Source organism: Salmo salar, chromosome ssa16 (assembly GCF_905237065.1).
Source record: "Salmo salar chromosome ssa16, Ssal_v3.1, whole genome shotgun sequence".
NCBI classification, from domain to species: domain Eukaryota; kingdom Metazoa; phylum Chordata; class Actinopteri; order Salmoniformes; family Salmonidae; genus Salmo; species Salmo salar.
This window is the reverse complement of record NC_059457.1, coordinates 85,935,771-85,963,270: the sequence shown is the minus strand read 5'-3', so window position 1 is coordinate 85,963,270 and position 27,500 is coordinate 85,935,771. Positions and strand designations below refer to the sequence as shown.

The window sequence follows — 27,500 nt, the reverse complement described above, 5'->3', positions numbered from 1 at the left end:
TGGAATATTTCGAATTTTTTTGTCACGAAATGCGCCATGCTCGCCACCCTTATTTACCCTTTCGGATAGTGTCTTGAACGCACGAACAAAACGCCGCTGTTTGGATATAACAATGGATTATTTGGGACCAAACCAACATTTGTTATTGAAGTAGCAGTCCTGGGAGTGCATTCTGACGAAGAACACCAAAGGTAATCAAACTTTTCTAATAGTAAATCGGAGTTTGGTGAAGGCTAAACTTGCTGGGTGTCTAAATAGCTAGCCCTGTGATGCCGGGCTATCTACTGAGAATATTGCAAAATGTGCTTTCACCGAAAAGCTATTTTAAAATCGGACATATCGAGTGCATAGAGGAGTTCTGTATCTATAATTCTTAAAATAATTATGTTTTTTGTGAACGTTTATTGTGAGTAATTTAGTAAATTCACCAGCAGTGTTCGGTGGGAATGCTAGTCACATGCTAGTCACATGCTAATGTAAAAAGCTGGTTTTTGATATAAATATGAACTTGATTGAACAAAACATGCATGTATTGTATAACATAATGTCCTAGGAGTGTCATCTGATGAAGATCATCAAAGGTTAGTGCTGCATTTAGCTGTGGTTTGGGTTTATGTGACATTATATGCTTGCTTTGAAAATGGCTGTGTGATTATTTTTGGCAGGGTACTCTCCTGACATAATCTAATGTTTTGCTTTCGCTGTAAAGCCTTTTTGAAATCGAACAATGTGGTTAGATTAACGAGAGTCTTATCTTTAAAATGGTGTAAAATAGTCATATGTTTGAGAAATTGAAGTTATAGCATTTATGAGGTATTTGTATTTCGCACCACGCGATTCCACTGGCTGTTGACTAGGTGGGACACCCAGGGAGGTTAACACTTTTTTGGTTACTACATGATTCCATATGTGTTGTTTCAGTTGATGTCTTCACTATTATTCTACAATGTAGAAAGAAAAACCCTTGAATGAGGAGGTGTGTCCAAACTTTTCACTGGTACTGTACACATGTACGGTTGTTCAGATACACACACACACACACACACACACACACACACACACACACACACACACACACACACACACACACACACACACACACACACACACACACACACATACGTTTCTCTCCAGCTCACTCAGGCAGAACTGGTTGAATTCACAGAGGGATGAAATGCCTGACTTTCCCTCAGAGGCTAAAGCTACTTTCCCCCATATCTCTCCTCTTCTTGAGTCCCATATGGCACCCTATTCCCTTTATAGTGCACTAGTGAAAAGTAGTTCACTACACTACATAATGACAAGTGTGCCATTTGGGATGTAGACCTCTCTTCCCTCTTTTCCTCTCCCTTCGCTCTCTCCTCCTTTTCCTCTCCCTTCGCTCTCTCCTCCTTTTCCTCTCCCTCCTCTCTCTCCTCTCCTCCTTTTCCTCTCCCTCCTCTCTCTCCTCTCCTCTCCTCTTTTTCCTCTCTCTCCTCTCTCTCCTCTCCTCCTTTTCCTCTCCCTCCTCTCTCTCCTCTCCTCTTTTTCCTCTCTCTCCTCTCCTCCTTTTCCTCTCCCTCCTCTCTCTCCTCTCCTCCTTTTCCTCTCTCCTCTCCTCCTTTTCCTCTCCACTCCTTTCTTCCTCCTTTCCTCTCCTTCTTTTCCTCTCTCTCTCCTCCCTCCTCTGCTCCCCCTTTTCTCCTCTCTCACTCCTCTCCTCCCTCCTTCCCTTCCTTTCCTCCAGTCTTCTCTGACATTGAGAAATGACAGGACAGTCCATAGGAGGATAAGTGAATAGCTCTCAGCATTGCCTCTCCCACATGGCAGTGAAATAGAACTGTGTGAACTAGAGTGGTACTGTGTCAATGGCAGGCCTCCTCTCTCCCTCCCTGAGGCCTCCTCTCTCCCTCCCTGAGGCCTCCTCTCTCCCTCCCTGAGGCCTCCTCTCTCCCTCCCTGAGGCCTCCTCTCTCCCTCCCTGAGGCCTCCTCTCTCCCTCCCTGAGGCCTCCTCTCTCCCTCCCTGAGGCCTCCAGTACTATTTAACATGCTGAGAGAGTAGAGAGGATGACTGGTGGGTTGTACAGTACTATTTAACATGCTGAGAGAGTAGAGAGGATGACTGGTGGGTTGTACGGTACTATTTAACATGCTGAGAGAGTAGAGAGGATGACTGGTGGGTTGTACAGTACTATTTAACATGCTGAGAGAGTAGAGAGGATGACTGGTGGGTTGTACGGTACTATTTAACATGCTGAGAGAGTAGAGAGGATGACTGGTGGGTTGTACGGTACTATTTAACATGCTGAGAGAGTAGAGAGGATGACTGGTGGGTTGTACAGTACTATTTAACATGCTGAGAGAGTAGAGAGGATGACTGGTGGGTTGTACAGTACTATTTAACATGCTGAGAGAGTAGAGAGGATGACTGGTGGGTTGTACGGTACTATTTAACATGCTGAGAGAGTAGAGAGGATGACTGGTGGGTTGTACAGTACTATTTAACATGCTGAGAGAGTAGAGAGGATGACTGGTGGGTTGTACAGTACTATTTAACATGCTGAGAGAGTAGAGAGGATGACTGGTGGGTTGTACGGTACTATTTAACATGCTGAGAGAGTAGAGAGGATGACTGGTGGGTTGTACGGTACTATTTAACATGCTGAGAGAGTAGAGAGGATGACTGGTGGGTTGTACGGTACTATTTAACATGCTGAGAGAGTAGAGAGGATGACTGGTGGGTTGTACAGTACTATTTAACATGCTGAGAGAGTAGAGAGGATGACTGGTGGGTTGTACAGTACTATTTAACATGCTGAGAGAGTAGAGAGGATGACTGGTGGGTTGTACGGTACTATTTAACATGCTGAGAGAGTAGAGAGGATGACTGGTGGGTTGTACGGTACTATTTAACATGCTGAGAGAGTAGAGAGGATGACTGGTGGGTTGTACGGTACTATTTAACATGCTGAGAGAGTAGAGAGGATGACTGGTGGGTTGTACAGTACTATTTAACATGCTGAGAGAGTAGAGAGGATGACTGGTGGGTTGTACGGTACTATTTAACATGCTGAGAGAGTAGAGAGGATGACTGGTGGGTTGTACAGTACTATTTAACATGCTGAGAGAGGAGAGAGGATGACTGGTGGGTTGTACAGTACTATTTAACATGCTGAGAGAGTAGAGAGGATGACTGGTGGGTTGTACAGTACTATTTAACATGCTGAGAGAGTAGAGAGGATGACTGGTGGGTTGTACGGTACTATTTAACATGCTGAGAGAGTAGAGAGGATGACTGGTGGGTTGTACAGTACTATTTAACATGCTGAGAGAGTAGAGAGGATGACTGGTGGGTTGTACAGTACTATTTAACATGCTGAGAGAGTAGAGAGGATGACTGGTGGGTTGTACGGTACTATTTAACATGCTGAGAGAGTAGAGAGGATGACTGGTGGGTTGTACGGTACTATTTAACATGCTGAGAGAGTAGAGAGGATGACTGGTGGGTTGTACGGTACTATTTAACATGCTGAGAGAGTAGAGAGGATGACTGGTGGGTTGTACAGTACTATTTAACATGCTGAGAGAGTAGAGAGGATGACTGGTGGGTTGTACGGTACTATTTAACATGCTGAGAGAGTAGAGAGGATGACTGGTGGGTTGTACAGTACTATTTAACATGCTGAGAGAGGAGAGAGGATGACTGGTGGGTTGTACAGTACTATTTAACATGCTGAGAGAGTAGAGAGGATGACTGGTGGGTTGTACGGTACTATTTAACATGCTGAGAGAGTAGAGAGGATGACTGGTGGGTTGTACAGTACTATTTAACATGCTGAGAGAGTAGAGAGGATGACTGGTGGGTTGTACAGTACTATTTAACATGCTGAGAGAGTAGAGAGGATGACTGGTGGGTTGTACAGTACTATTTAACATGCTGAGAGAGTAGAGAGGATGACTGGTGGGTTGTACGGTACTATTTAACATGCTGAGAGAGTAGAGAGGATGACTGGTGGGTTGTACGGTACTATTTAACATGCTGAGAGAGCAGAGAGGATGACTGGTGGGTTGTACGGTACTATTTAACATGCTGAGAGAGCAGAGAGGATGACTGGTGGGTTGTACGGTACTATTTAACATGCTGAGAGAGTAGAGAGGATGACTGGTGGGTTGTACGGTACTATTTAACATGCTGAGAGAGTAGAGAGGATGACTGGTGGGTTGTACGGTACTATTTAACATGCTGAGAGAGTAGAGAGGATGACTGGTGGGTTGTACGGTACTATTTAACATGCTGAGAGAGTAGAGAGGATGACTGGTGGGTTGTACGGTACTATTTAACATGCTGAGAGAGTAGAGAGGATGACTGGTGGGTTGTACGGTACTATTTAACATGCTGAGAGAGTAGAGAGGATGACTGGTGGGTTGTACGGTACTATTTAACATGCTGAGAGAGTAGAGAGGATGACTGGTGGGTTGTACGGTACTATTTAACATGCTGAGAGAGTAGAGAGGATGACTGGTGGGTTGTACGGTACTATTTAACATGCTGAGAGAGTAGAGAGGATGACTGGTGGGTTGTACGGTACTATTTAACATGCTGAGAGAGAAGAGAGGATGACTGGTGGGTTGTACGGTACTATTTAACATGCTGAGAGAGAAGAGAGGATGACTGGTGGGTTGTACGGTACTATTTAACATGCTGAGAGAGCAGAGAGGATGACTGGTGGGTTGTACGGTACTATTTAACATGCTGAGAGAGTAGAGAGGATGACTGGTGGGTTGTACAGTACTATTTAACATGCTGAGAGAGTAGAGAGGATGACTGGTGGGTTGTACAGTACTATTTAACATGCTGAGAGAGTAGAGAGGATGACTGGTGGGTTGTACAGTACTATTTAACATGCTGAGAGAGTAGAGAGGATGACTGGTGGGTTGTACAGTACTATTTAACATGCTGAGAGAGTAGAGAGGATGACTGGTGGGTTGTACGGTACTATTTAACATGCTGAGAGAGTAGAGAGGATGACTGGTGGGTTGTACAGTACTATTTAACATGCTGAGAGAGCAGAGAGGATGACTGGTGGGTTGTACGGTACTATTTAACATGCTGAGAGAGCAGAGAGGATGACTGGTGGGTTGTACGGTACTATTTAACATGCTGAGAGAGCAGAGAGGATGACTGGTGGGTTGTACGGTACTATTTAACATGCTGAGAGAGCAGAGAGGATGACTGGTGGGTTGTACGGTACTATTTAACATGCTGAGAGAGTAGAGAGGATGACTGGTGGGTTGTACGGTACTATTTAACATGCTGAGAGAGTAGAGAGGATGACTGGTGGGTTGTACGGTACTATTTAACATGCTGAGAGAGTAGAGAGGATGACTGGTGGGTTGTACGGTACTATTTAACATGCTGAGAGAGGAGAGAGGATGACTGGTGGGTTGTACGGTACTATTTAACATGCTGAGAGAGTAGAGAGGATGACTGGTGGGTTGTACGGTACTATTTAACATGCTGAGAGAGTAGAGAGGATGACTGGTGGGTTGTACGGTACTATTTAACATGCTGAGAGAGTAGAGAGGATGACTGGTGGGTTGTACGGTACTATTTAACATGCTGAGAGAGTAGAGAGGATGACTGGTGGGTTGTAAAGTACTATTTAACATGCTGAGAGAGTAGAGAGGATGACTGGTGGGTTGTACGGTACTATTTAACATGCTGAGAGAGTAGAGAGGATGACTGGTGGTTTGTACGGTACTATTTAACATGCTGAGAGAGTAGAGAGGATGACTGGTGGGTTGTACGGTACTATTTAACATGCTGAGAGAGTAGAGAGGATGACTGGTGGGTTGTACGGTACTATTTAACATGCTGAGAGAGCAGAGAGGATGACTGGTGGGTTGTACGGTACTATTTAACATGCTGAGAGAGCAGAGAGGATGACTGGTGGGTTGTACGGTACTATTTAACATGCTGAGAGAGTAGAGAGGATGACTGGTGGGTTGTACGGTACTATTTAACATGCTGAGAGAGCAGAGAGGATGACTGGTGGGTTGTACGGTACTATTTAACATGCTGAGAGAGTAGAGAGGATGACTGGTGGGTTGTACGGTACTATTTAACATGCTGAGAGAGTAGAGAGGATGACTGGTGGGTTGTACGGTACTATTTAACATGCTGAGAGAGTAGAGAGGATGACTGGTGGGTTGTACGGTACTATTTAACATGCTGAGAGAGTAGAGAGGATGACTGGTGGGTTGTACGGTACTATTTAACATGCTGAGAGAGTAGAGAGGATGACTGGTGGGTTGTACGGTACTATTTAACATGCTGAGAGAGTAGAGAGGATGACTGGTGGGTTGTACGGTACTTTTTAACATGCTGAGAGAGTAGAGAGGATGACTGGTGGGTTGTACAGTACTATTTAACATGCTGAGAGAGTAGAGAGGATGACTGGTGGGTTGTACGGTACTATTTAACATGCTGAGAGAGTAGAGAGGATGACTGGTGGGTTGTACGGTACTATTTAACATGCTGAGAGAGTAGAGAGGATGACTGGTGGGTTGTACGGTACTATTTAACATGCTGAGAGAGTAGAGAGGATGACTGGTGGGTTGTACGGTACTATTTAACATGCTGAGAGAGTAGAGAGGATGACTGGTGGGTTGTACGGTACTATTTAACATGCTGAGAGAGTAGAGAGGATGACTGGTGGGTTGTACGGTACTATTTAACATGCTGAGAGAGTAGAGAGGATGACTGGTGGGTTGTACGGTACTATTTAACATGCTGAGAGAGTAGAGAGGATGACTGGTGGGTTGTACGGTACTATTTAACATGCTGAGAGAGCAGAGAGGATGACTGGTGGGTTGTACGGTACTATTTAACATGCTGAGAGAGCAGAGAGGATGACTGGTGGGTTGTACGGTACTATTTAACATGCTGAGAGAGCAGAGAGGATGACTGGTGGGTTGTACGGTACTATTTAACATGCTGAGAGAGCAGAGAGGATGACTGGTGGGTTGTACAGTACTATTTAACATGCTGAGAGAGTAGAGAGGATGACTGGTGGGTTGTACAGTACTATTTAACATGCTGAGAGAGTAGAGAGGATGACTGGTGGGTTGTACGGTACTATTTAACATGCTGAGAGAGTAGAGAGGATGACTGGTGGGTTGTACGGTACTATTTAACATGCTGAGAGAGTAGAGAGGATGACTGGTGGGTTGTACGGTACTATTTAACATGCTGAGAGAGTAGAGAGGATGACTGGTGGGTTGTACGGTACTATTTAACATGCTGAGAGAGTAGAGAGGATGACTGGTGGGTTGTACAGTACTATTTAACATGCTGAGAGAGTAGAGAGGATGACTGGTGGGTTGTTCAGTACTATTTAACATGCTGAGAGAGTAGAGAGGATGACTGGTGGGTTGTACAGTACTATTTAACATGCTGAGAGAGCAGAGAGGATGACTGGTGGGTTGTACAGTACTATTTAACATGCTGAGAGAGTAGAGAGGATGACTGGTGGGTTGTACGGTACTATTTAACATGCTGAGAGAGTAGAGAGGATGACTGGTGGGTTGTACAGTACTATTTAACATGCTGAGAGAGTAGAGAGGATGACTGGTGGGTTGTACAGTACTATTTAACATGCTGAGAGAGTAGAGAGGATGACTGGTGGGTTGTACGGTACTATTTAACATGCTGAGAGAGTAGAGAGGATGACTGGTGGGTTGTACGGTACTATTTAACATGCTGAGAGAGTAGAGAGGATGACTGGTGGGTTGTACAGTACTATTTAACATGCTGAGAGAGAAGAGAGGATGACTGGTGGGTTGTACGGTACTATTTAACATGCTGAGAGAGCAGAGAGGATGACTGGTGGGTTGTACGGTACTATTTAACATGCTGAGAGAGCAGAGAGGATGACTGGTGGGTTGTACAGTACTATTTAACATGCTGAGAGAGCAGAGAGGATGACAGATTTTGTGTATGATTCTGTGAGAAATAATTTCCAGGGGAAGAAAACAGTAAATCCAGTCACTCTTTCAATCATTTGTCCAGAGCAGAAACTGATCTGGGGTCAGGATTCAATAAATCAAATCAAGTAATCCTCTCCCGTCCCCCCAGACGCTACTGGAGACGACCACCAGTCTGTTGAACCGTGACCTCCACTGGTCCCTGTCTCACCTGCGAGCTGCGGTCAGCAGGACCCTCGTCAGGACCACTGTAACATCTGTCTGCAGCAGTACAAGAGACGTCAGGACAGCCCAGATCAAATCATCATATTCAGGTCATCACCACAACATTCACATCAACATGTGTTCTCTACAACCGCTTGATAGAGGATGAACGGTGTCAGATCTGTTAGAGGATGAACGGTGTCAGATCTGTTTACAGTACAGTGTTCTGATAGAGGATGAATGGTGTCAGATCTGTTTACAGTACAGTGTTCTGATAGAGGATGAACGGTGTCAGATATATTTACAGTACAGTGTTCTGATAGAGGATGAACGGTGTCAGATCTGTTTACAGTACAATGTTCTGATAGAGGATGAACGGTGTCAGATCTGTTTACAGTACAATGTTCTGATACAGGATGAACGGTGTCATATGTTTACAGTACAATGTTCTGATAGAGGATGACCGGTGTCAGATAGGTTTACAGTACAATGTTCTGAACCTGTCACCTCACTGAGCATTTCCCAGGCTGGTGCTGTAGTGGAGGCTGTGCACACGGTAATGCTGTTAACACCGTGTGTGTGTGTGTGTGTGTGTGTGTGTTGTAGCTGTGGTCATCTGTACCACTGCCAGTGTCTGCAGCGGAAGGGGAGTGGCCACGCGGAGTCCAGGCTGCTGCAGGTCTGGAGCTGCTACAAGTGTATCTCCTCACAGAGAGGGAGGGGCATGGTCACCACGGAGACCGGGAGGGGGCGGAGCACCTCCCTCGCACAGGTCAGTCAGTGACATCACACAGAGTATGACCTCTGACCTGTTAATGGGGTGGGTTGGTTGTGTGTTATTTTCTAGTAGCTGCTCATGAGAGGGGGAGGAGAGACAGGTTGTGTGCACACTGCCAACAAAATGAGGTGGAAACTGAGCTGAACTTCCTAACCTCCTGCCCAATGTATGACCATATTAGAGACACATATTTCCCTCAGATTACACAGATCCACAAAGAATTAGAAAACAAACCGATTTTGATAAACTCCCATATCTACTGGGTGAAATACCACAGTGTGACATCACAGCAGCAAGATGTGTGACCTGTTGCCACAAGAAAAGGTCAACCAGTGAAGAACAAACACCATTGTAAATACAACCCATATTTATGTTTATTTATTTTCCCTTTTGTACTTTAACCATTTGCACATTGTTAAAACACTGTTTATAGACATAATATGACATTTGGAACTTCTATGTGATTGTAATGTTTACTGTTTATTTTTATTGTTTATTTCACTTTTGTTTATCTACTTCACTTGCTTTGGCAATGTTAACATATATTTCACATGCCAATAAAGCCCTTGAATTGAGAGTAGAGAGTCGAGTGAGGGAGGGGAGGGGCAGAGAGAGTAGAGTGGGGGAGAGAGAGTAGAGTGGGGGAGGGGGGAGTAGAGTGGGGGAGGGGGAGTAGAGTGGGGAGGGGGGAGTAGAGTGGGGGAGGGGGGGAGAGAGAGTCGAGGGGGAGAGAGAGTCGAGGGGGGAGGGGGGAGAGAGAGTCGAGGGGGGGGAGTCGAGGGGGAGGGGGAGAGAGAGAGTCGAGGGGGTGAGGGGGAGAGAGAGATCGAGGGGGGGGGGGGAGAGTCGAGGGGGGAGGGGGAGAGAGTCGAGGGGGGAGGGAGAGTCGAGGGGGGAGGGGGGAGAGAGAGTCGAGGGGGGGAGGGGGAGAGAGAGAGTCGAGGGGGGGAGAGAGTCGAGGGGGGAAGGGGGAGAGGGAGAGTCGGGTGGGGGTGGGGGAGAGTCGGGTGGGGGAGGGGAAGGGGGAGAGCGAGTGGGGAGGGGAGAGAGTAGTGTGGGGGAGGAAGGGGGAGAGAGAGAGTAGAGTAACCTTTAGAGAAGCAACACACACATCTCTCTTCCTCTCTCTGTCACTTCCATTCTGTTTTCTGATGGTCATCTCTCTTCCTCTCTCCATCTGTCTGTCACTTCCATTCTGTTTTCTGATGGTCATCTCTCTTCCTCTCTCCATCTGTCTGTCACTTCCATTCTGTTTTCTGATGGTCATCTCTCTTCCTCTCTCCATCTGTCTGTCACTTCCATTCTGTTTTCTGATGGTCATCTCTCTTCCTCTCTCCATCTGTCTGTCACTTCCATTCTGTTTTCTGATGGTCATCTCTCTTCCTCTCTCCATCTGTCTGTCACTTCCATTCTGTTTTCTGATGGTCATCTCTCTTGTTGTTTCAGACCAAAGTGATGTCCAGGGAAGCAGGGGAAGATGGGAAAAAGGTAACACTGTTGGGGGTAGCCTCTCAGGTAGCATCCAGCCAGCCCATCTGTCTGTCTTACACTCTCTCTCTCTCTCTGTCTGTTTCTCTCACTCTTTCTCTCAATTGAATTTCAATTTAAGGGCTTTATTGGCATGGGAAACATGTTTACATTGCCTTTAGCAAGTGAAGTAGATAATAAACAAAAGTGAAATAAACAATACAAAAATCTGTCTTTCTCTCTCTCCTCTCTCTCTCTCTGGCTTAGTCTCTCCTTTCTCTCTCTCTTCTCTCGCTCTCTGGCTTAGTCTCTCTTCTCTCGCTCTCTGGCTTAGTCTCTCCTTTCTCTCTCTCTTCTCTCTGGCTTAGTCTCTCCTTTCTCTCTCTCTTCTCTCTGGCTTAGTCTCTCCTTTCTCTCTCTCTTCTCTCTGGCTTAGTCTCTCCTTTCTCTCTCTCTTCTCTCTGGCTTAGTCTCTCCTTTCTCTCTCTCCTCTCTCGCTCTCTGGCTTAGTCTCTCCTTTCTCTCGCTCTTCTCTCTGGCTTAGTCTCTCCTTTCTCTCTCTCCTCTCTCGCTCTCTGGCTTAGTCTCTCCTTTCTCTCTCTCCTCTCTCGCTCTCTGGCTTAGTCTCTCCTTTCTCTCTCTCCTCTCTCGCTCTCTGGCTTAGTCTCTCCTTTCTCTCTCTCTTCTCTCTGGCTTAGTCTCTCCTTTCTCTCTCTCCTCTCTCGCTCTCTGGCTTACTCTCTCCTTTCTCTCTCTCTTCTCTCGCTCTCTGGCTTAGTCTCTCTTCTCTCGCTCTCTGGCTTAGTCTCTCCTTTCTCTCTTCTCTCGCTCTCTGGCTTAGTCTCTCCTTTCTCTCCTCTCTTCTCTCTGGCTTAGTCTCTCCTTTCTCTCCTCTCTTCTCTCTGGCTTAGTCTCTCCTTTCTCTCCTCTCTTCTCTCTGGCTTAGTCTCTCCTTTCTCTCTCTCCTCTCTCTGGCTTACTCTCTCCTTTCTCTCTCTCCTCTCTCGCTCTCTGGCTTACTCTCTCCTTTCTCTCTCTCTCTCTCTCTTCCCCTCTTGCTCTTTCTCTTAGTCTCTCTCTCTCTGTCTTCCACCTACTTAGTCTATATCAACAGCCCTTCCCCCCAGGAGAAAATAAAGAACAGTGGTTAGTGTTTTCTCCAGCTAGCTGTGTCTGACTGTAGCAGACCGTTCTGCCATATGAATGGCTTGTAATTGGTTTATTCAAATTAGTTGTCTAGTAAATAAATATCCAAACACTGAGCGCCTGAGTTTAATGAAGGTTCTGGAAACACTCTCTCTCTCTCTCTCTCTCTCTCGCTCTCTCTCTCTCTCTCTCGCTCTCTCGCTTTCTTAGTCGCTTGTCTCTTACTTTCTCAATTGAATTGTCTCACTGTTTATGTGTTAGTTATATTCTCTCTGTTGTCCAGACGGTGGTGGCCTTGTGAAGATGACTGTTATGTGACACTAGATAGCTGGATGTTATTGACTCTGTCTGTGTCCCAAATTGACCACACACCTCACACACACCTCACACACACCACACACACCACACACACCTCACACACACCTCACACACACACATCACACACACCTCACACACACCACACACACCTCACACACACCTCACACACACCACACACACCTCACACACACCTCACACACACACATCACACACCATACACACACATCACACACCATACACACACATCACACACCATACACACACCAAACACACACCATACACACCATACACACACACCATACACACCATACACACACCATACACACACATCACACACCATACACACACATCACACACCATACACACACATCACACACCACACACACCAAACACACACCATACACACACATCACACACCATACACACACCATACACACACCTCACACACCTCACACACACCTCACACACACACACCATACACACACATCACACACACCATACACACACATCACACACACCATACACACCATACACACACATCACACACCATACACACACCAAACACACACCATACACACACCTCACACACACCTCACACACACCTCACACACACCTCACACACCTCACACGCTATACACACCCATCACACACCATACACACACATCACACACCATACACACACATCACACACCATTCACACACCAAACACACACCATACACACCTCACACACACCATACACACCTCACACACACCATACACACCTCACACACACCATACACACCTCACACACACCTCACACACACCATACACACCTCACACACACCATACACACCTCACACACACACACACACACACACACCATACACACCTCACACACATACACACACACCATACACACACACCATACACACACCATACACACACCTACCATACACACACCTACCATACACACACCATACACACACCTCACACACACCTCACACACACACACCTCACACACACCACACACACCTCACACACACACATCACACACCATACACACACATCACACACCATACACACACATCACACACCTCACACACACCTCACACACACCTCACACCATACACACACATCACACACCATACACACACATCACACACCATACACACACATCACACACCATACACACACATCACACACCATACACACACCATACACACCTCACACACACCATACACACCTCACACACACCTCACACACACCTCACACACCATTCACACACCTCACACACTATACACACACATCACACACCATACACACACATCACACACCATTCACACACCAAACACACACCATTCACACACCAAACACACACCATTCACACACCAAACACACACCATACACACCTCACACACACCTCACACACACCATACACACACCATACACACCTCACACACACCTCACACACACCTCACACACACCTCACACACACCTCACACACACCTCACACACCTCACACACACCACACACACCTCACACACACCTCACACACACACATCACACACCATACACACACCATACACACACATCACACACCATACACACACCAAACACACACCATACACACACCTCACACACAATACACACACACCATACACACACATCACACACCATACACACACATCACACACCATACACACACACCATACACACACATCACACACCATACACACACATCACACACCACACACACCTCACACACACCATACACACACATCACACACCATACACACACATCACACACCATACACACACATCACACACCAAACACACACCATACACACCATACACACCTCACACACACCTCACACACACCTCACACACCATTCACACACCTCACACGCTATACACACCCATCACACACCATACACACACATCACACACCATACACACACATCACACACCATTCACACACCAAACACACACCATACACACCTCACACACACCATACACACCTCACACACACCATACACACCTCACACACACCATACACACCTCACACACACCATACACACCTCACACACACCTCACACACACCATACACACCTCACACACACCATACACACCTCACACACACACACACCATACACACCTCACACACATACACACACACCATACACACACACCATACACACACCATACACACACCTACCATACACACACCATACACACACCTCACACACACCTCACACACACCTCACACACACCACACACACCTCACACACACCTCACACACCTCACACACACACATCACACACCATACACACACATCACACACCATACACACACATCACACACCATACACACACATCACACACCATACACACACATCACACACCATACACACACATCACACACCATACACACACCTCACACACACCATACACACCTCACACACACCTCACACACACCATACACACCTCACACACACCATACACACCTCACACACACCATACACACCTCACACACACACACACACACACACACACCATACACACCTCACACACATACACACACACCATACACACACACCATACACACACACACCATACACACACCTACCATACACACACCACACACACCTCACACACACCTCACACACCTCACACACACACCTCACACACCTCACACACACACATCACACACCATACACACACATCACACACCATACACACACATCACACACCATACACACACATCACACACCATACACACACATCACACACCATACACACACATCACACACCTCACACACACCTCACACACACCTCACACACACCTCACACACCTCACACACACACACCATACACACACATCACACACCATACACACACATCACACACCATACACACACATCACACACCATACACACACATCACACACCATACACACACCATACACACCTCACACACACCATACACACCATACACACCATACACACCTCACACACACCTCACACACACCTCACACACACCTCACACACACCTAACACACCATTCACACACCTCACACACTATACACACACATCACACACCATACACACACATCACACACCAAACACACACCATACACACCTCACACACACCATACACACCTCACACACACCATACACACCTCACACACACCATACACACCTCACACACACCATACACACCATACACACCTCACACACACCTCACACACACCATACACACACACCATACACACACATCACACACCATACACACACATCACACACCATACACACACATCACACACCATACACACACCAAACACACACCAAACACACACCATACACACACCAAACACACCATACACACCTCACACACACCATAAACACCTCACACACACCATACACACCTCACACACACCATACACACCTCACACACACCATACACACCTCACACACTTCTCACACACACCATACACACCTCACACACACCATACACACCTCACACACACACACACACACACACACACACACACACACACACACACACACACACACACACACACACACACACACACACCATACACACCTCACACACATACACATACACACACACACCATACACACACACCATACACACACCATACACACACCTACCATACACACGCCTACCATACACACACCATACACACCTCACACACCATACACACACCTCACACACACCATACACACCTCACACACACCATACACACACCATACACACACCTCACACACACCATATACACACCATACATACACACCATACACACACACACCATACACACCCCATACACACAAACCATACACACACACACCATACACACACTCATTCACTGTAACTATGACATACAAAGGAAAAATCAAACATTGAAAATAGAATATTAACACATACACAACCACAGAGAAATCCAGCGCCTTCAGAAAGTATTCACACCCCTTGACTTATTCCACGTTATGTTGCATTACAGCCTGAATTCAAAATGGATTAAATTGACATTTTAGCTAATTTGTTGAAAATGCAATACAGAAATATCTAATTTACATAAGTATTCAAACCCTTTGTTATGACCCTCCAGATTGAGCTCAGGTGGATCCAATTTCCTTTGATCATCCTTGATTGGAGTCCACCTGGGACCAATTCAGTTGTTTGGAGCTGATTTAGAAAGAAACACACCTGTCTCTATATAAGGTCCCACAGTTGACAGTGCAGGAACTATACCCTGAAGTCAGAGGAACTGGAGGAAGTGTCCCTAGATCTCACAGATAGAACTGTGATGAATCAGATACACTATATAGACAGCAGTATGTGGACACCCCTAATCCACCCCAAATGAGTGGATTAGTCTATTTCAGCCACAATGTATACAATTGAGCACACAGCCATGCAATCTCCATAGACAAACATTGGCAGTAGAATGGCCTACGTGACTTTCAACGTGGCACCGTCATAGGATGCCACCTTTCCAACAAGTCAGTTTGTCAAATTTCTGCCCTGCTAGAGCTGCCCCGGTCAGCTGTAAGTGCTGTTATTGTGAAGTAGAAATGTCTAGGAACAACAACCGTTCAGTCGCGAAGTGGTAGGTCACAGAAGCTGAAGCGCGTAGTACATAAAAATAGTCTGTCCTCGGTTGCAACACTCACTACCAAGTTCCAAACTGCCTCTGGAAGCAACATCAGCACAAGAACTGTTCGTCGGGAGCTTCATGAAATGGATTTCTGTGGCCCTGTGCACAAAGCAAGGTCTATATAGAAATGGTTTGTCGCGATCGGTGTGGAAGAACTTGACTGGCCTGCACAGAGCCCTGACCACAACCCCATCAAACACCTTTAGGATGAATTGGAACGCTGAGCTGTGAGCCAGGTGTAATCGCCCAACATCAGTGCCCGACTTCAATAATGCTCTTGTGGCTGAATGGAAGCAAGTCCCCGCAGCAATGTTCCAACATCTAGTGGAAAGCCTTCCCAGAAGAGTGGAGGCTGTTCTAGCAGCAAAGTGGGGACCAACTCCATATTAATGCCCATGATTTTGGAATGAGATGTTCGATGAGCAGGTGTCCACATACTTTTGATCATGTAGTGTATCTGTGGAATGGTATGAAACAATTTCTAGAGTGTTGAAAGTTTTCAAGAGCACAGTGGTCTGTCTCCATTATTGGGAAATTGAACAAATATGGAACTACCCAGACTCTGCCTAGAGCTGGCCGTCTGACCAAACTGAGCAACCGGACAAGAAGGACCTTGGTCAGGGAGTTGACCAAAAACCCAATGACTACTCTGACATTATTACGGAGTTCCTTGGCTGAGATGGGAGAACCTGCCGGAAGGACAACAGTCTCTACAGAACTTGGGAGAGTGGCCAGACGGAAGCCACTCCTGAGAAAAAAGGCACATGACAGCACACCTGGTGTTTGCAAAAAAGTCCTGTGAAGACAGCATGAGGCAAACGGTTCTGTGGTCTGATGAGACTGAAATTGAACTCTTCGGGCCTGAATGCAAAGCGCTATGTCTGGAGAGAACCAGACATAGCCCGTCTAACACCATCCCTACCATCACCCGTCTAACACCATCTCTACCGTGAAGCATGGTGGTTGCAGCATCATACTATGGGGATGCTTTTCAGTGGCAGGGACTGTGAGGCTGGTAAGGATAGAGGGATCAATGAATGGAGCCAAATACAGGCAGATCATTGAGAACCTGCTTCAGAGTGCAAACAACCTTAGACTGGGACGAAGATTTACATTCCAACAGGACAATGACCCCAAGCATACAGCCAAAGCAACGCTGGAATGGCTTCAGAACAAGAATGTGAAAGTCCTTGAGTGGCCCAGCCAAAGCACAGACTTCTATCCCATTGAAAATCTGTGGAAAGACTTGAAGGTTACTGTTCACCGCCACTTTCCATCTAACATAACAGAACTTGAGAAAATCACCAAATCCAGATGTGCAAAGCTGATCCAGGAATAACCAAGACGACTCAAACCTGATCCAGACTTCCCTAAGATGACTCAAAGCTGATCCAGACTTCCCCAAGACGACTCAAAGCTGATCCAGACTTCCCCAAGACGACTCAAAGCTGATCCAGACTTCCCCAAGACGACTCAAAGCTGATCCAGACTTCCCCAAGACGACTCAAAGCTGATCCAGACTTCCCCAAGACGACTCAAAGCTCATCCAGACTTCCCCAAGACGACTCAAAGCTGATCCAGACTTCCCCAAGACGACTCAAAGCTGATCCAGACTTCCCCAAGACGACTCAAAGCTGATCCAGACATCCCCAAGACGACTCAAAGCTGATCCAGACTTCCCCAAGACGACTCAAAGCTGATCCAGACTTCCCCAAGACGACTCAAAGCTGATCCAGTCATACCCAAGACTACTCAAAGCTGATCCAGACATCCTCAAGACGACTCAAAGCTGATCCAGACATCCCCAAGACGACTCAAAGCTGATCCAGACATCCCCAAGACGACTCAAAGCTGATCCAGACTTCCCCAAGACGACTCAAAGCTGATCCAGACTTCCCCAAGACGACTCAAAGCTGATCCAGTCATACCCAAGACGACTCAAAGCTGATCCAGACATCCTCAAGACGACTCAAAGCTGATCCAGACATCCCCAAGACGACTCAATGCTGATCCAGACTTCCCCAAGACGACTCAAAGCTGATCCAGACTTCCCAAAGACGACTCAAAGCTGATCCAGACTTCCCCAAGACGACTCAAAGCTGATCCAGACTTCCCCAAGACGACTCAAAGCTGATCCAGACTTCCCCAAGACGACTCAAAGCTGATCCAGACTTCCCCAAGACGACTCAAAGCTGATCCAGACTTCCCCAAGACGACTCAAAGCTGATCCAGACTTCCCCAAGACGACTCAAAGCTGATCCAGACATCTCCAAGACGACTCAAAGCTGATCCAGACTTCCCCAAGACGACTCAAAGCTGATCCAGACTTCCCCAAGACGACTCAAAGCTGATCCAGACATCCCCAAGACGACTCAAAGCTGATCCAGTCATACCCAAGGCGACTCAAAGCTGATCCAGTCATACCCAAGGCGACTCAAAGCTGCAATCGCCACCAAAGGTGCTTTTACAAAGCATTGACTCGGGTGAATACTTATATAAATTAGATTTCTGTATTTAAAAAATTATAAAATAATTCATGGGGTATTGTGTGTAGATGGGTGAGAGAAAACAAATCAATGTAATCCATTTTGAATTCAGGCTGTAACACAACAACATGTAGACTAAGTCAAGGGGAATTAACACTTTCTGATCCATCACTCTATCAGTGGTTTGCTGTTCACCGTCCCAGAATCCTTCACATCTCCCTTTCTCTCTGTCAGCGTTTGAAAATGGCATCTCACCAATCAGACAACACACCTGTTTAGCCTCCAGTCAATGTTGTAAATGTCACTTCTACCCTGCATTTATCTTAAATAACTGACTTTTCAAAACAGATTATCTTTCTCTTGTTGTCGTTCAGCCAATCTTCATGCAGGTCACGTTTGATGGGTTTTTCCTCAGGCGCTGGCATTTTACAGCTATTAAAAAAGATCCAAATCACCAGAGGGCCGTGGAAACAATTATTGTTTTATTCTGTTATTTTTCTGTTAATTGAAGCCTGTCAACAGTGAAAGTCTTTGGAGCTACTATAGTGTCCTAGAGATGAGAGATGTGCATAGTGTCCTAGAGATGAGAGACGTGGATAGTGTCCTAGAGATGAGAGATGTGCATAGTGTCCTAGAGACGGGGATAGTGTCCTAGAGGCGTGGCTAAAGACGGGGATGGTGTCCGAGAGACGGGGATTGTGTCCGAGAGATGGGGATGATGTCCGAGAGACTGGGATGGTGTCCTAGAGATGAGAGACACAATCCCCATCTCCTCCTCCTAGAGAGGAGAGACAGGGTTGGTGATAGTGTCCTAGAGATGAGAGACGGGTATGGTGTCCTAGAGACGGGGATGGTGTCCTAGAGACGGGGATGGTGTCCTAGAGACGGGGATGGTGTCCTGGAGACGAGAGACGGGGATAGTGTCCGAGAGACGGGGATAGTGTCCTGGAGACGAGAGACGGGGATAGTGTCCGAGAGACGGGGATAGTGTCCTGAAGACGGGGATGGTGTCCTAGAGACGGGGATGGTGTCCTAGAGACGGGGATGGTGTCCTAGAGACGGGGATGTTGTCCTAGAGACGGGGATAGTGTCCTGGAGACGAGAGACGGGGATAGTGTCCGAGAGACGGGGATAGTGTCCTGAAGACGGGGATAGTGTCCTGAAGACGGGGATAGTGTCCTGAAGACGGGGATGGTGTCCTAGAGATGAGAGACGGGGATGGTGTCCTAGAGATGAGAGACAGGGATGGTGTCCTAGTGATGAGAGACGGGGGATGGTGTCCTAGTGATGAGAGACAGGGATGGTGTCCTAGTGATGAGAGACGGGGGATGGTGTCCTAGAGATGGGGATGGTGTCCTAGAGACGGGGATGGTGTCCTAGTGATGAGAGACAGGGATGGTGTCCTAGTGATGAGAGACGGGGGATGGTGTCCTAGAGATGGGGATGGTGTCCTAGAGATGAGAGACGGGGATGGTGTCCTAGAGATGAGAGACGGGGGCGGGTGTCCTAGTGATGAGAGACAGGGATGGTGTCCTAGTGATGAGAGACGGGGGATGGTGTCCTAGAGATGGGGATGGTGTCCTAGAGATGGGGATGGTGTCCTAGAGATGGGGATGGTGTCCTAGTGATGAGAGACGGGGGATGGTGTCCTAGAGATGGGGATGGTGTCCTAGAGACGGGGATGGTGTCCTAGAGATGGGGATGGTGTCCTAGAGATGGGGATGGTGTCCTAGTGATGAGAGACGGGGGATGGTGTCCTAGAGATGGGGATGGTGTCCTAGAGATGGGGATGGTGTCCTAGTGATGAGAGACGGGGGATGGTGTCCTAGAGATGGGGATGGTGTCCTAGAGACGGGGATGGTGTCCTAGTGATGAGAGACAGGGATGGTGTCCTAGTGATGAGAGACGGGGGATGGTGTCCTAGAGATGGGGATGGTGTCCTAGAGACGGGGATGGTGTCCTAGTGATGAGAGACAGGGATGGTGTCCTAGTGATGAGAGACGGGGGATGGTGTCCTAGAGATGGGGATGGTGTCCTAGTGATGAGAGATGGAGGATGGTGTCCTAGAGATGGGGATGGTGTCCTAGTGATGAGAGACGGGGGATGGTGTCCTAGAGATGGGGATGGTGTCCTAGTCATGAGAGACGGGGGATGGTGTCCTAGAGATGAGAGACGGGGGATGGTGTCCTAGAGATGGGGATGGTGTCCTAGAGATGGGGATGGTGTCCTAGTGATGAGAGACGGGGGATGGTGTCCTAGAGATGGGGATGGTGTCCTAGAGATGGGGATGGTGTCCTAGAGATGGGGATGGTGTCCTAGTGATGAGAGACGGGGGATGGTGTCCTAGAGATGGGGATGGTGTCCTAGAGATGGGGATGGTGTCCTAGAGATGGGGATGGTGTCCTAGAGACGGGGATGGTGTCCTAGAGATGAGAGACAGGGATGGTGTCCTAGAGATGGGGATGGTGTCCTAGTGATGAGAGACGGGGGATGGTGTCCTAGAGATGGGGATGGTGTCCTAGAGACGGGGATGGTGTCCTAGAGATGAGAGACAGGGATGGTGTCCTAGTGATGAGAGACAGGGATGGTGTCCTAGTGATGAGAGACGGGGGATGGTGTCCTAGAGATGGGGATGGTGTCCTAGAGATGGGGATGGTGTCCTAGAGATGGGGATGGTGTCCTAGAGATGGGGATGGTGTCCTAGAGATGAGAGACGGGGGATGGTGTCCTAGAGACGGGGATGGTGTCCTAGAGACGGGGATGGTGTCCTAGTGATGAGAGACGGGGGATGGTGTCCTAGAGATGGGGATGGTGTCCTAGAGACGGGGATGGTGTCCTAGTGATGAGAGACGGGGGATGGTGTCCTAGAGATGGGGATGGTGTCCTAGAGACGGGGATGGTGTCCTAGAGATGGGGATGGTGTCCTAGTGATGAGAGACGGGGGATGGTGTCCTAGAGATGGGGATGGTGTCCTAGAGACGGGGATGGTGTCCTAGAGACGGGGATAGTGTCCTAGAGACGGGGATAGTGTCCTAGAGACGGGGATAGTGTCCTAGAGATGAGAGACGGGGAATAGTGTCCTAGAGATGAGAGACGGGGAATAGTGTCCTAGAGATCAGAGACGGGGAATAGTGTCCTATAGAGATACCAGAGATCCATATGAGATGTTTTATAGATCAGTGTTTTATTTCATTCTGCGGGGGATAATTAACGTGTTATTCTCTGAGCTGAACTCTGTTCTTATACATTTCACAACCCTTAAATCAACCATATAATCAATCAACCAACATCTGTGGCTGATCCATGTTGCTGTGTTGTCGCTGATCCATGTTGCTGTGTTGTGGCTGATCCATGCTGATGTGTTGTGTTGTGGCTGATCCATGCTGATGTGTTGTGTTGTGGCTGATCCATGTTGCTGTGTTGTGTTGCGGCTGATCCATGTTGCTGTGTTGTGTTGCGGCTGATCCATGTTGCTGTGTTGTGTTGCGGCTGATCCATGTTGCTTTGTTGTGTTGTGGCTGATCCATGTTGCTGTGTTGTGTTGTGGCTGATCCATGTTGCTGTGTTGTGTTGTGGCTGATCCATGTTGCTGTGTTGTGTTGTGGCTGATCCATGCTGATGTGTTGTGTTGTGGCTGATCCATGCTGATGTGTTGTGTTGTGGCTGATCCATGCTGATGTGTTGTGTTGTGGCTGATCCATGCTGATGTGTTGTGTTGTGGCTGATCCATGCTGATGTGTTGTGTTGTGGCTGATCCATGCTGATGTGTTGTGTTGTGGCTGATCCATGCTGATGTGTTGTGGCTGATCCATGCTGATGTGTTGTGTTGTGGCTGATCCATGCTGATGTGTTGTGTTGTGGCTGATCCATGCTGATGTGTTGTGTTGCGGCTGATCCATGCTGATGTGTTGTGTTGCGGCTGATCCATGCTGATGTGTTGTGTTGCGGCTGATCCATGCTGATGTGTTGTGTTGCGGCTGATCCATGCTGATGTGTTGTGGCTGATCCATGCTGATGTGTTGTGGCTGATCCATGCTGATGTGTTGTGGCTGATCCATGCTGATGTGTTGTGGCTGATCCATGCTGATGTGTTGTGGCTGATCCATGCTGATGTGTTGTGGCTGATCCATGCTGATGTGTTGTGGCTGATCCATGCTGATGTGTTGTGGCTGATCCATGCTGATGTGTTGTGTTGTGGCTGATCCATGCTGATGTGTTGTGTTGTGGCTGATCCATGCTGATGTGTTGTGTTGTGGCTGATCCATGCTGATGTGTTGTGTTGTGGCTGATCCATGCTGATGTGTTGTGTTGTGGCTGATCCATGCTGATGTGTTGTGGCTGATCCATGCTGATGTGTTGTAGGTGTTTGCTGAGACCACATTGGACCCCCAGCAGTGTCAGTCCTGGGACCAGCTACGATGTCTCTACAGAGGACCTTCCAGGGTAGGTCTGCTACTCATATCTGGGTTTCTCTGTCTCCTCTCATTTTATTGTTCTCTCTGCATTGAAACATGGAAGACATCACTGTCAGTAAGTGGATATACTAAAGGATTAGCAAGCATCAATACTTCCTATAGCTGACTGGGCTTTGAATAATGATGGAGAGAGACAGGCAGGCAGAGAGAGAGAGAGAGACAGGCAGGCAGAGAGAGAGAGAGGCAGGCAGAGAGAGAGAGAGACAGGCAGGCAGAGAGAGAGAGAGAGAGGCAGGCAGAGAGAGAGACAGAGAGGCAGGCAGAGAGAGAGACAGAGAGGCAGGCAGAGAGAGAGACAGAGAGGCAGGCAGAGAGGAAGTGATGGAGAGGAAGGAGGGTTAATGATATGAATCAGGGAAGCCTGTGTTAGACTGTCTCAGTAGGTTGAGGTCCTCTTCAATCTCCTGGGATCATGAAAGAGACCATTTAACTCTGTGACAACTTGTTTCCTCCTCACTGACAGAGAGGACAGTACTGTTGGAGAACTGATCTACTACCTCTCTTCCTCTACCATGCCATCCTTCTGTTCAGGGGAAATATCCCCCTCCTCCTCTCTTCCTCTACCATGCCATCCTTCTGTTCAGGGGAAATATCCCCCTCCTTCTCTCCTCTCTTCCTCTACCATGCCATCCTTCTGTTCAGGGGAAATATCCCCCTCCTTCTCTCCTCTCTTCCTCTACCATGCCATCCTTCTGTTCAGGGGAAATATCCCCCTCCTTCTCTCCTCTCTTCCTCTACCATGCCATCCTTCTGTTCAGGGGAAATATCCCCCTCCTTCTCTCCTCTCTTCCTCTACCATGCCATCCTTCTGATCCCTCCACTCCTCTCCTGCCTCCCTCTCCTTATTCCTTCACTCCTCTCCTCCCTCCCTCTCCTTATCCCTTCACTCCTCTCCTTCCTCCCTCTCCTTATCCCTTCTCTCCTCTCCTTCCTACCTCTCCTTATCCCTCCACTCCTCCCTCACACTCCCCTCTTCCCTCCTCTCCTCCCTCCCTCTCCATATCCCTCCTCTCCTCCCTCCCTCTCCTGATCCCTCCATTCCTGTCCTCCCTTCTCTCCTCCCTCACTCTCCTTATCCCTCCTCTCCTCCCTCTCCTTCTCCCTCCTCTCCTCCCTCCCTCCCTCTCCTTATCCCTCCATTCCTCCCTCCCTCTCGTTATCCCTCCTCTCCACCCTCCCTCACTCTCCTTATCCCTCCATTCCTGTCCTCCCTTCTCTCCTCTCCTCTCTCCCTCTCCAGATCCCTCCATTCCTCCCTCCCTCTCCTGATCCCTCCACTCCTCCCCTCCCTCCCTCTCCTTATCCCTCCTCTCCCTCTCCTTATCCCTCCTCTCCTCTCTCCCTCTCCTTATCCCTCCTCCCTCCCTCTCCTGATCCCTCCATTCCTCCCTCCCTCTCCTGATCACTCCATTCCTCTCCTCCCTCCCTCTCCTTATCCCTCCTCTCCTCTCTCCCTCTCCTTATCCCTCCACTCCTCCCTCCCTCTCCTTATCCCTCCTCCCTCCCTCTCCTTATCCCTCCACTCCTCCCTCCCTCTCCTGATCCCTCCATTCCTCCCTCCCTCTCCTGATCCCTCCACACCTCTCTTCTCTCTTCTCTCCCTCTCCTGATCCCTCCTCTCCTCCCCTCCCTCCCTCCCTCTCCTGATCCCTCCATTCCTCCCTCCCTCTCCTGATCACTCCATTCCTCTCCTCCCTCCCTCTCCTTATCCCTCCTCTCCTCTCTCCCTCTCCTTATCCCTCCACTCCTCCCTCCCTCTCCTGATCCCTCCATTCCTCCCTCCCTCTCCTGATCCCTCCACACCTCTCTTCTCTCTTCTCTCCCTCTCCTGATCCCTCCTCTCCTCCCCTCCCTCCCTCCCTCTCCTGATCCCTCCATTCCTCCCTCCCTCTCCTGATCACTCCATTCCTCTCCTCCCTCCCTCTCCTTATCCCTCCTCTCCTCTCTCCCTCTCCTGATCCCTCCATTCCTCCCTCCCTCTCCTGATCCCTCCTCTCCTCTCCTCCCTCCCTCTCCTGATCCCTCCATTCCTCCCTCCCTCTCCTGATCCCTCCACTCCTCTCTTCTCTCCTGATCCCTCCATTCCTCTCCTCCCTTCCTCTCCTTATCCCTCCTCTCCTCCCCTCCCTCCCTCTCCTTATCCCTCCTCTCCCTCTCCTTATCCCTCCTCTCCTCTCTCCCTCTCCTTATCCCTCTCCTGATCCCTCCATTCCTCCCTCCCTTCCTTATCCCTCCTCTCCTCTCTCCCTCTCCTTATCCCTCCTCTCCTCTCTCCCTCTCCTTATCCCTCCTCTCCTCTCTCCCTCTCCTTATCCCTCCACTCCTCCCTCCCTCTCCTTATCCCTCCACTCCTCCCTCCCTCTCCTGATCCCTCCATTCCTCCCTCCCTCTCCTGAATCCTCCTCTCCTCCCCTCCCTCCCTCTCCTGATCCCTCCTCTCCTCCCCTCCCTCCCTCTCCTTATCCCACCTCTCCTCTCTCCCTCTCCTTATCCCTCCTCTCCTCTCTCCCTCTCCTTATCCCTCTCCTGATCCCTCCATTCCTCCCTCCCTTCCTGATCCCTCCACTCCTCTCCTCCCTCCCTCTCCTTATCCCTCCTCTCCTCTCTCCCTCTCCTTATCCCTCCTCTCCTCTCTCCCTCTCCTTATCCCTCCACTCCTCCCTCCCTCTCCTGATCCCTCCTCTCCTCCCTCCCTCTCCTTATCCCTCCTTTCCTCCCTCCCTCTCCTGATCCCTCCTCTCCTCCCTCCCTCTCCTTATCCCTCCTCTCCTCCCTCCCTCCCTCTCCTGATCCCTCCACTCCTCCCTCCCTCTCCTGATCCCTCCACTCCTCTCTTCTCTCCTGATCCCTCCATTCCTCTCCTCCCTCCCTCTCCTTATCCCTCCTCTCCTCCCCTCCCTCCCTCTCCTTATCCCTCCTCTCCTCCCCTCCCTCCCTCTCCTTATCCCTCCTCTCCCTCTCCTTATCCCTCCTCTCCCTCTCCTTATCCCTCCTCTCCTCTCTCCCTCTCCTTATCCCTCTCCTGATCCCTCCATTCCTCCCTCCCTTCCTGATCCCTCCACTCCTCTCCTCCCTCCCTCTCCTTATCCCTCCTCTCCTCTCTCCCTCTCCTTATCCCTCCACTCCTCCCTCCCTCTCCTGATCCCTCCATTCCTCCCTCCCTCTCCTGAATCCTCCTCTCCTCCCCTCCCTCCCTCTCCTGATCCCTCCTCTCCTCCCTCCCTCTCCTTATCCCACCTCTCCTCTCTCCCTCTCCTTATCCCTCCTATCCTCCCCTCCCTCCCTCTCCTTATCCCTCCTTTCCTCCCTCCCTCTCCTGATCCCTCCTCTCCTCCCTCCCTCTCCCTCCCTCTCCTGATCCCTCCTCTCCTCCCTCCCTCCCTCTCCTGATCCCTCCATTCCTCCCTCCCTCTCCTGAAAGCTCCACTCCTCTCTTCTCTCCCTCGCCTGATCCCTCCTCTCCTCCCTCCCTCCCTCTCCTGATCCCTCCATTCCTCCCTCCCTCTCCTGATCCCTCCTCTCCTCTCCTCCCTCCCTCTCCTGATCCCTCCATTCCTCCCTCCCTCTCCTGATCCCTCCACTCCTCTCTTCTCTCCCTCTCCTGATCCCTCCATTCCTCCCTCCCTCTCCTGAATCCTCCTCTCCTCCCCTCCCTCCCTCTCCTGATCCCTCCATTCCTCCCTCCCTCTCCTGATCCCTCCACTCCTCTCTTCTCTCCCTCTCCTGATCCCTCCACTCCTCTCTTCTCTCCCTCTCCTGATCCCTCCACTCCTCCCTCCCTCTCCCTATTCCCCTCCATGGTGTTAAAAGCTGTTTGTCTGATCCTCCCACATTAGTATATAATGAACAGAGAGAGAGAGAGCCTCCTATATTCCGTCCCCTTATTAATTCAGTCCGGTTTACCGGGGCGTAAAAACACGCATTCACACACACACACACACACACACACACACACACACACACACACACACACACACACACACACACACACACACACACACAC

At 48.9% G+C, this 27,500-nt stretch overlaps 1 protein-coding gene across 1 annotated transcript in view; it reads left to right on the top strand.

Annotated features, from left to right (window-relative positions):
• Positions 1 to 23,618, top strand: part of LOC106574831 (vacuolar protein sorting-associated protein 8 homolog) — a 157,405-nt gene extending 133,787 nt beyond the window's left edge. Inside the window, 5 exon segments of the mRNA XM_045698361.1 lie at positions 8,118 to 8,196; positions 8,199 to 8,280; positions 8,777 to 8,942; positions 10,395 to 10,436; positions 23,385 to 23,618. Of these exon segments, the coding sequence (XP_045554317.1) occupies positions 8,118 to 8,196; positions 8,199 to 8,280; positions 8,777 to 8,942; positions 10,395 to 10,436; positions 23,385 to 23,603 (588 nt within the window). The 3' untranslated portion in view covers positions 23,604 to 23,618.
• The last annotated feature ends 3,882 nt before the right edge of the window (positions 23,619 to 27,500 follow it).